This window comes from Fusarium oxysporum, chromosome 2 (genome assembly GCF_000149955.1).
Source record: "Fusarium oxysporum f. sp. lycopersici 4287 chromosome 2, whole genome shotgun sequence".
NCBI classification, from domain to species: Eukaryota; Fungi; Ascomycota; class Sordariomycetes; order Hypocreales; family Nectriaceae; genus Fusarium; species Fusarium oxysporum.
The window spans coordinates 149,659-159,473 of NC_030987.1; the positions used below are offsets into that span (position 1 = coordinate 149,659).

The 9,815-nt window shown below is 46.6% G+C and overlaps 5 protein-coding genes across 5 annotated transcripts; 1 reads left to right on the forward strand and 4 right to left on the reverse strand.

Moving 5' to 3' along the window:
- Positions 1-77: 77 nt before the first annotated feature.
- FOXG_05609 (uncharacterized protein) lies at positions 78-991 on the reverse strand. Its single transcript, XM_018384024.1, has one exon. The coding sequence runs from the start codon at positions 831-833 to the stop codon at positions 84-86; it is 750 nt and encodes a 249-aa protein (XP_018241041.1). The 5' UTR covers positions 834-991; the 3' UTR covers positions 78-83.
- Positions 992-2,077: 1,086 nt separating this feature from the next.
- FOXG_05610 (uncharacterized protein) lies at positions 2,078-3,299 on the reverse strand (the record flags this gene model as incomplete). The annotated part of the gene is made up of 4 exons (XM_018384025.1): positions 2,078-2,632; positions 2,702-2,910; positions 2,987-3,145; positions 3,238-3,299. 4 exons carry the CDS (start codon positions 3,297-3,299, stop codon positions 2,532-2,534), a joined length of 531 nt encoding a protein of 176 aa, XP_018241042.1. The 3' UTR covers positions 2,078-2,531.
- Positions 3,300-3,621: 322 nt separating this feature from the next.
- Positions 3,622-6,446, reverse strand: FOXG_19081 (uncharacterized protein). The gene is made up of 7 exons (XM_018399267.1): positions 6,342-6,446; positions 6,226-6,290; positions 5,611-6,181; positions 5,244-5,557; positions 4,982-5,188; positions 4,202-4,925; positions 3,622-4,147 (listed from the first exon to the last, which is right to left on the reverse strand). The coding sequence occupies exons 1-7, from the start codon at positions 6,342-6,344 to the stop codon at positions 3,722-3,724; spliced, it is 2,310 nt and encodes a 769-aa protein (XP_018241043.1). The 5' UTR covers positions 6,345-6,446; the 3' UTR covers positions 3,622-3,721.
- A 931-nt stretch (positions 6,447-7,377) lies between these two features.
- Positions 7,378-8,352, reverse strand: FOXG_05613 (uncharacterized protein; the record flags this gene model as incomplete). Its single annotated transcript, XM_018384026.1, has 1 exon — positions 7,378-8,352. One exon carries the CDS (start codon positions 8,350-8,352, stop codon positions 7,378-7,380), a length of 975 nt encoding a protein of 324 aa, XP_018241044.1.
- A 773-nt stretch (positions 8,353-9,125) lies between these two features.
- Positions 9,126-9,713, forward strand: FOXG_05614 (uncharacterized protein; the record flags this gene model as incomplete). Its single annotated transcript, XM_018384027.1, has 1 exon — positions 9,126-9,713. One exon carries the CDS (start codon positions 9,126-9,128, stop codon positions 9,711-9,713), a length of 588 nt encoding a protein of 195 aa, XP_018241045.1.
- Positions 9,714-9,815: the final 102 nt, after the last annotated feature.

The following is a 9,815-nucleotide window of genomic DNA, read 5'->3' on the forward strand; positions in this document are numbered from 1 at the left end:
TCGTCGAGATCTCAAACTCACCACATAGGACACAAACGAGCGATCCCGCCTCGCGGTCTAAGGACAAACAGTCTGATGCTTATCTAAGTGGTCTTGTCTAGTACAAATCCCTTGCAAGCCCAGCACGCAATAACAAGATCCTTCTTCTCGGTCTGTATCTCTCCCGAAAACTCCAGCTTATCATCTTTTTCAACAGCAACAACAGTGCCATACTCATCAATCCACTCTGCCACCTTGGTTGCGTTCTCCTGCGCCGTCAACAAAAGCTTCTTCTTCCAATCATCAGAGTCACGGTATCCCCGCTTATGCATGAGAGCCTGCATCCTGTCCTCTTCCGCCTTGGTCAAGGCGCGCTTGATAGGAACCATGTGGTAGAACTTGCATGACCTTCCAGACTTCTCCATCACAATGCTTCCCTGAATAGTTCCTCTCTTCTGGCCCCTGATAACAATGAGCGGCGTGGGACCGAGACCAGCGGCGAAACTGAAGGGGATGTTCATCTTTTCGCCAGAGTAAAGTGTCAAATCATCATCGTATCTGATGAAAGCGTCGTTTCCTGTAGCCTCACCAAGGCGACGAACTTCACTTGGTAAAAGGCGGCATATTTGTAACTGCCACGGATTACCGGCTTGGGTATTGCGATTGGAGATGTGATAAGTTGGCGTGGCTGGGCTGGCTTCTGTTTCGTACACGTAGCGGCCCTGGATGTTGAATGATTGTTTGGTGGGAGAAATGGATACCTGGGAGAAGAAAGGCGCCTCTAGTCGGAGTGATAATGCATTACGGGGAGCTTCGCCAGAAGAACTAGACTCGACGAGACTGGTTTGACTCATTTTGCAGGAGTTGTCTTATAGAATAACTTAAGTAATTTGCGAGATGAAGAGATGAATAAATAGACTTGGCGTAGATGAACAAACGTTAACGTTTTATAGCTATAATAAGCCCAGAATACGAAAACATTTGAGTGTTGCACTGTAGCCAGGCGTCGGAGATATTTTACCACGTTGACTCAAGCCACTGAACAAACAGCTATCCGCTTCAGGCAGGACGATTCGCTCAGCTCGACAAATGCCTCAAGCTGACAGTAATCGCACATCATTCGAAACAACCTGCGCCATTAAAGTGAGAAGACTCAATTGGCCAGCGCGGATGCGACGGCAATAAAATCATCCTTCGCGACCTCGCCTCTAGTCCGGACCTTTAATTGCCAAGACCTCGCCTGCATTCTCGGGACCGAAGCCAAGCCGTAGAGTGCGGAAAAGAAGATGACATCAAGGCTTTGGTGGATGACATTTTGGAGAGTAAAGAGCAGAATTTTAGTATCTTGGTTAAATAATTGCAAGAGGACAAAAGCAAATGCGTCGCACCTGTAAACATCATTTAGCCTTACAACCATAAAACAAGGTATTTGTCTAGAATGGAAATAACCTCCCTTCTAGAAGACCTTTGAGGCGCCAGAAGCCTAGATGTGTTTTAGCCTCATTAATTAGCCCTGATGTGGTCTAATCCCATCCAGGATATGACATGGAGTGCTTGGTGAGGCAAGAAAACTTGGGACCTCGACCCTCAGAGACAAAAAGACCTAGGTAAATCAGCATAAGCTTAGGAGGCCCTTTGGTGAGTTTATTCTGGCATTCTATATCCACGCCTGGACTTTTCTTGCTCCCTGAGGGAGTGCACCATACCTCAGCGCGAGTGCATGGTGGGGTTTATTTGTTACAGGGTATAAGGAGCTGACAAAGATTGGATTCCTCTCCAACTTACCTCGACGGGGGAAATTTGTCAATTCACGAACGCTGAATATTCCAATATCTAGCCACCTTCTGTTACTATGTGCTTTGTTGACCTCGTCCCTCGTTGGGATAGACAAGCATTGAATTCCATAATTACTTGCCCCAAGAAGACTAAAGCTGAAGCTGTTGATGATAAGATGAATTATAATAGGAAGAGGACGCGACGCTGCGCAAAAACTCTCGTAGATGACGCTTCGTCCAAAAACGTCACCATCGCGAGAACGTCTTATGGCGTTCAGCTGAAAGGTATGGCTGTGCCAAGGCAAGCAGAGTATCTGGAATATGCCAATTTCACTTCCATACGAATTCCGCTCGCAATCAGAGGAAGTACCGCTGAATTATTCTTCAAGTGGTATATAAAAACGTCAAACCTCATCAACTCGCTTAAGGCATATCTAGAACTAACTATTACTCCGTTTAAACCGCGAAAAGAACCCTTTCTTCTTCTCCTTTTTGTCCTCTTTCTCATCCTCATGCCTCTCCATCTCCCTTTCGGTATCGAGTTGATTGGTATTCTGGTTCATGACATCCTGCGCCAGGTTGACTGTATCCGATCTGCCTGGATGCATCGGTTGCTGCGTTCCTGGCTCTGCTCCAGGTTCTCCTCCTTGTTCAATCTGATGTTGTTGCTGATCCTCTGGCTTCTCTTCACCCTCAAACAAGTCCTTGATCTTGCCTGGTCCAAAGACTCTTTCATAGACAGCCAGGGTAGTACCGAACTCTTTATTCACACCAACCTTAATGGCGTCGAGGAGCTGGAGGACGTACGTCTGGCAATTGTTCGTTATGAGGTTGTAAGTGGGACTGCCTCTCCCTGATGCTTTGGATCACTGATTCGCCTATTGCCCTAGTATCAGCATGCCATCCCTCAAGAGCTGGATGGGGTCAACCCAGAGACTTATACTCACCAGCTCGCCTTAACGCATCATCATTGAAGCGCGTCTCTCCAACTGGAAATGTCCGCCACTCGTCTCGTTCAATCTTTGCATTTGTGTAGATCACATCAAAGTTCTCATCCTGTTCCACATGAGCTCCAAATCTCATTTCAAGGGGCCTGATGCTCAGACTCACCATCCATAGCTGATGAGCATAGTCACCAACGAGAACAGCCCCAATGCTGCGTCGGGTCAGGGATACTTTGTTGATCTTTCTCTGTGATCATCTTCCCCCAGTCCCAGTCTCTTCAGCAATACCATTTTTCCGGCGAAGCGGCCGACAGGGATGCCATCCCAACCTCCACAGGCCGACGTGGTCCATCGACAACAGGCTGAGTTACAGGGACGACATTGGGCTGACTTCCGAGACCCACTGCATGCTTCAATGCTATTTCACCCTTATTCAAGTTCTTTTTCCTACAAGAGAAAACGTCAGCAGTCGAACTAGGGTCTAGCGGGAAGGATCGCGGAGCAGATCGAGGTGCTGCTGACGAATAAATGACGCATACAGAAAGTCTCCCACTATATCCCTCTTGCGCTCTTTCTCCTTCTCTTCGTCCGAGCCACCCATAACTCCAGAATTGGTTAGTCACTTGCAAGCGAGAGTAAAGAATTGCCAAAAGACCTGGGATTTCCTGGGTTTTAGAGAGTCTAGATAAGCAAAATTTGTGAGGCCTCGCGCGTCAGCAAAACCTGGTTCACGTGAGGCTGTGCAATCACTTGGCGGTTCTCCAATGGCAGCAAATTTCCGACGCAGCCAATCACAGACGCGGAGGTGATTCAATAGCTCAGTAATTTTAGGCCTTGGCTGCTGTTGCCCAGCGTTGATAGGCCAGTATTAAAATGGCTGGGTCAACACTAGAGCCGGAAGTTATGTCTATGAAGACGTAACTCTTTGTTTAATTGTTTATAAGCAATAGATACACTGGCAATCACAGGTTGTAGTAGAATTTGGCCAGATCCATTATCTAGACTGTAGAAAACTGCGGTTCCTTAGAATCTTTGAGATCTAGTGCAGTTTCTCAAGAACTGCTCAGCTGCGTCCCAGTCGTTCGAGTCAAGCTCATGAAGATTGAAGCATCCAGATGCTGCGACTGACCGAAGAGCATCTAATTCCGTCTCGTCACTTACCAGATTCACGGCGAAACCAGAACGCCCGGCTTTGCCTGCGCGACTGACTTGACGAATGTACCGGTATAGGTCGGCATCCGGTATATCATAGTTAATGACCATGGAGCTAGAGGGAAGATCAAGGCCCCGGGTCTTGTAGTCTTTTGTAATGAGAACCTTGGCTTGTCCAGCCTCGAACTTCTCCAATAGCTCTTCCATCCCGCTGTCATCAGTTGCCTTGAACAAGTTCGTTATGGCGTGGCCTTCTTCTGCTAGTACACGCTGTATCTGATGCGCAGAAGACCTCATCTGCAAGTCGATGAGTCATTTGTACCCGGTGAAAAACAGAGATGGATCACTTACCTGGACAAATATGATCAACATACTTATCTGCACGACACCAGGAAGCTTGCAAATAATGTCAAGCTTCTCCTGCTCCCCGCTACATCTGAATAACAGGTGAACGATCTTGTTGGCATTCAGTTCTACCGCCTTCACCTCATGCTTCTCCCAAGTATTGGACCGGAGCATATCATTTACAAAATCTGAGGCCCGCATTGATAGATCGGAAAGGAATAGAAATTGAGTGGTTTTCGGCGACTTTCTGGCGACTCGAATGCAAAGCTGTCTCAATGCTGAAAAATCCACAACATAATCGACGTCGTCCACGAGAAAGAACCTCACCTGAGATGTGTCGACCAGACGACGACGAATGTAGTCGAAAAGCCTACCGGGTGTAGCAACAATAACGTTTGCCTCAAGCTTTGCGGTTGGCTTGTTTGACGAAGTGACGGTCTCCACAACAAGACCATCGCAGGATCTGCCTATCTCATTGATATAGTTCTCCGTCTGGCGTACCAGTAATCGAGTTGGTACTATCACCAATGCTTGGGGCTGAGTGGTCGAACTGTAGTCTATGCGCGACAGGAGAGCAATTGCCAGTGCTGTGGTTCTGCCAGTTCCTGGAGGGTAATTCGCGATTACGTTACGAGGAGGATACGATGTGAAGGCAGAAAGTACTGATTCTTGCACCTTGGTGGGCCATTGATAATTGAGATATCTGACACCTCGTAAAACAGGCTCTGGCCTTCCGAGACAAGGCGTTAGAAGACATGAAAGCGGGTCACATGGTGTATAACTCACAGGCTGAGATTTGTAAAAGGCGTCCGGGAATAAAGATTACCTTGAGCCTCCTGGATGTCTGCGATGTGGAGGTCCTCCAAAGCCGAGCCTATGAAGCCCGAGGCTTCTTCTACATTAGGGTGGTCGAAATCTTTAATCAGAGAGTTTCGAGCAGTTCTTTCGTCAGCTTGAAGTTGGCTTCCCTGGCTCGGCGTAAACACCGGTTGTCTTAAATTATTAGCAATGCAATGGACCGACCGTATCGTCAGATGCCAAGACTTACCTTGTCGCATCAGTTGTACTTGTCGTGACACTCTGTGTCCCTTCCACGCCGTCATCAAGATCGTCCTGGCCATATTCCTCTGAAGTGCGGGGCGTTTCGACACCAGACGTATCTGGGAACCAAACACCTTGCGAATCAAACTTTTCGATCGCTATTTTGTAGAGACGCTTAATATTCGCAACCACGATCTTCAAGTTGTACTGGTCTCTGTCAGTAGTGCCGAACTTGCAAAGTTCTCTGTGACTAGCGTTGAGTTCTACTATCTTCGCAATATCACCGGGCAGCCCAAGACTAGCGCACTCACGGGAGACCACCTGAAGCAAGAGCATGTGAGCACATACCAACCAATCTGGTTAAGATAACCTACGGTATCAGATGACCCCCAAAAGGAGACAATGTCGTACTCAAGTACTTGATGTTTCCATGATTCGAGTTCAGAGAAGATGGTAGCAGTCTGCAGAGATTTGACAACATCATCTTCTGCTCTAAGCCCAAAGTCTTTGGCAATCAATACCGCCGTTTCACCAAGTTTCTGAGCAACGGTATCTTGTGGTGTTCCAAAGAATACGAGGGCGGCGGTAGCGTCCTTAATGGCGATGTAGCCTGGGTTGCTATGGGCGTTGATAAGAGCTTGCTTGATCAACAAGCCCCCCAAGTTATGACCGAGTAGAAAGATTGGCCTTTCAAGATCATCTCCTCTCTCATTGCTTATGACTTCAAGAAGATTATCGGCCTTGCTGCGAAAATCGCCAAGACCTCGGCCATACGTAGGCGTTGCATCATATTGGTATAGAAAGATACGAGAGTCAGGAATATGTGCTGGGAGATCTTGCTGAAGCCATAGACGTCCCTTCTGACCTGATGGAGTTCTCCACGTGTCGAATGCGTGTTTCGTCTCACCCTTTGCGGGAGAACCCAGGCCATGAACGGCGATAATGCTAACACGATTAGTTTGGTTGACATTGCCGAATCGGTTACGTACTCTATCTTAGCAGGAGGAGCATGACCTGGGGCCGACTTTGGGTCTGGGTATAGTTGCCGAAGTGGCTATTCGCTCACATATTAGTAACAGTATATTACTTCAGGAAGCGGTCATACCATGATGTGAACATCTGTGCTACAGGATATACCAACGGTTTATGTTTTATCTTGGCCCAAATTCTGATCTTGGAAAGAAGCTGAGAGATATCTTTGCTAAGTGCGTGTTGCGTAAGCGCCAGCCTTGTGCGGCTGATATTGCATAACATGTCCCAGCCAATCATCTCAGAGGATGGAAAGACATGCATATTTACTTAATCCCTCAGATGGGCTACACATTTTCAACCCTATTAGCTGCAGGGCAACAGGCCGCAACTGCACGAGCTCCAGACTTGCAGCCAGATTGTAGAAGCTACCACTCCTACCTTCGGTTAAGCGCCTAAAAGCAACGAATAAAGAAACCCACCTTGTTTATTGCTTCCCAGCCGTGAGTGGGGCTTTGCCAGGGTGTTATCCTTGCGGTTTAGATTAGAATAAGTATGAAGTCTATCTTGCAAAAACGGAGGGCGCTTTCTCGACAGATTTCAGGGTGAGTGAAGTTAAACAGAGCTGACTTCGATGTTTTGTTTACATCTAAATTTAGTCTTGTAAGCAGGGAAGGCCGAAATAGATCAATGGACACGTGTTTGTAAAGCAATATTCAGGCATTTTTAATATTGGCGATTGTAGGGTATCCTACTTACTTTATATGCATCTCTAACCTCTTTTTTAGCCTATTACTAATTCGGACTAAGGTTTTTAATAACCTAAATGCCTACGTTAGCAGCTAGGGACTAATTCTGGTGATTAAATTAATTAATAAATAGATTATTAAAGCAATATTAAATTCGGTCATTAAGATAATAAAGGTATAATTAAAAGCTGTAGTTGACCTAATAGAGCATATTAATATATATACTTTTTGCATAGTTTTGCCCAGAAGCTGCCGCAGCTGGTCTAAGTAAGGCGTAGTAATTGGCGGAGTTACAGCTATCTGGCCAGGCTTGAGCTTATATTTTCTAGACACCATGCTTAACCTGTGGAGCTTTAATCTGATTGTCTTAGAATATATCTTATATATTAAATCCTAGTAAGCTGAACTGTAATACCGATGCTGCTATGACTCGTAACTAATCTTGGTCGTGTACCTTGGGTCATAATGCATTGCCCAATATCCATCCCAGATCAATTTTGTGATAGGTCCAACCTCTCCCTTGGACTCGCCATCGAGCTTTGTAATTGGCATAATACCACCAGCCGTAGTACACAGAAAGATCTCATCAGCTACATACGCCAGGCTAGCAGGAACATCGTCGAGATAGACCAGAATTTTAGCCTTCTCGGCGACGTCGAACACTGACTGCCGTGTAATACCTTCTAAAACGCCCTTCTTTGCCGTATAAAGAGCTCCATCTTTAACGAAGATAATATTATACCCTGCCCCCTCGGTGATGTTGCCATCACCATCAGTCAGGAATGGGTATTGTGAGCCGCGATCCTGGGCTTCCAAGAGACCTCTGATCAAGTCGCCCCATTGCAAGTTCTTAATAGTTGGGTCAATTGCTCCCGGCGGAATCCGACGAACAGTGCGGGTGACGACGGCTTCTCCACCAACTGGTTGCATTTGAGGGGGCATTACCCAGATGTAGGGCATGACTAGGATGTAGATGAAATGATTCTCTGGCGTATCGCTGGTTGGCAGGGGTTCTCGAACAAACCGGAAGCCACGAGTGACAATGATCTGTACATAGGCGTCCCGAATCCCGCTCTTAGAGATCAAGTTTATAGTAGCTTGTTCAATCTCGCTTCGGGACATCGGGGGCTTGAGCCTCAGCTTGGCACAGCTCCTCTCAAGCCGGTCAAGGTGGTCGTTGAAGCGAAAGAGCTTTCCATCCCACACAGCTGGGACATCGTAGGTGAGGTCGCTGTGGAGGAAACCTTGGTCGAGGACAGGAATCCTCGCCTCCAATAGAGGTGTGATCTGGCCCCCAATAAGAGCGGCGCCGTGGGCAAGTGGGTTTTTCAACCCATCTTCAACAAGTTTAGCCTGACGCTCCTCAAAGCCTTTGAAGATTTCCCGCATGGTCGTCATAATTAAAAGATGTATGTAGTTAGATGCTGATAGAACTTGGTAAGATAGAAGCTTTGCTATTGACTAAAGGTTGGCGTTGGTAAACTGCTCAAGCTCTGAAATAGGAAATACGAAGGGTGTTATACTTGTTAACCTTATTATAGTTGATTGAATACAAACGTTATTAACATCATGCTGTGCCTACGGCGTCCGCGGTGTCCGCCGCGATTCGTGATAGCTCCGTCGGCCTTTGTCGACAACGATAATCACCAACAAGATCTCAAACGTTACATACAGGGGGGTTGATAAACAAGTTTTACTCTAGGGGTTCGGTAAATGGCATTGAAACCCACTGGGTATACATGATGGGGTAGTGATGGTCGCTTAGAGACCATTTATGTGGTTGCATTAGCTACATGTCTAGCCGCACTTTTTCTTATCTATCCGCGCTACCTCTTATCTATGCGCCGTTGAAAGTGCGGGGTAAAAATTGTACTTGTGCTTGATTTAGCAAGTACCTGCTTGCTGTAACAAGGAGGCTGCATCTCAGCTTTCATATTGGGGTTGTTACTATGTTTCCGAATGAAAATAGTTAGTGGCACTTTGGCGTTTACTGAGATCAAAGTATTTAGTTAAATTTAATAACACTATATAACCCTTTGTCATGAAGCTCACTTGGTTAATTGCTGTGTGTAATAACGCTGACAACGGCTTTCCAATACTGTCCCCTCCCAGTTCGCAACAGCTACCAGTTTACGACTGTTCGCTTAGACGACCCAAGACTTGAGGAAAGTATGGACCCACAGAGTAGTGATAAAGCCACCAAGGAGCCGCCCCGAGACCCAAGCGTCAGGATCGTGGACACAGTCCCTGAATTTGTGCTTACAAAACAAAAACTGGGTTTCCCCAGCCTGGTAGCCCTGAGCTTCAACATCTGCAACAGCTGGGCCGGGGTTTCCTCAAGCATGCAAATTGCCCTGCTCCAGGGCGGTCCTTTTGCGCTCTTATATGGCTTCTTCGTCACGACCAGCCTATATCTCTGCATCGCTTTGTCGGCAGCAGAGCTCATCAGTGTCTATCCTACTCCTGGTGGTCAATACCACTTTGCATCCATCCTCGCACCGAGGAAATTTACAAAGAGCATATCATATGTCTGCGGCTTCATATCAGTGATCAACTGGGAAATTATTGGAGCAGCAGTTACTATAATTCCTTGTATGCAGATATTAGCACTTTGGCAGTATTACCATCCTTCTTTTCAAGCAAAGCCATGGCACCAGTTTGTCATCTACGAAGCCTTCGGGCTTTTTGTTTCTCTGTATAACAATTTGATCCTCCCTAAAGCTCTCTGGACGCACAATCTTGGTTGTAAGTTTCTATAGCCTTCTTTTATCTAACATCTTAAACCTAACTCATTTACAGTCATTCTCAACCTAACCATGTTTGTAGTTGTCACTGTCCTGCTCATTGTTCGGCCTTCAGAA

What these genes read in the sequence shown, in the direction of transcription:
- FOXG_19081 (XM_018399267.1), bottom strand. An exon ending in TTTGGGGGTCATCTGATACC is followed by an intron (nt 5,558 to 5,610) that starts GTAGGTTATCTT and finishes CTCTTGCTTCAG; the next exon opens with GTGGTCTCCCGTGAGTGCGC. An exon ending in CCTTTTACAAATCTCAGCCT is followed by an intron (nt 4,926 to 4,981) that starts GTGAGTTATACA and finishes TTGTCTCGGAAG; the next exon opens with GCCAGAGCCTGTTTTACGAG.
- FOXG_05609 (XM_018384024.1), bottom strand. Translation starts at nt 833, where the DNA reads ATGAGTCAAACCAGTCTCGTCGAGTCTAGTTCTTCTGGCGAAGCTCCC.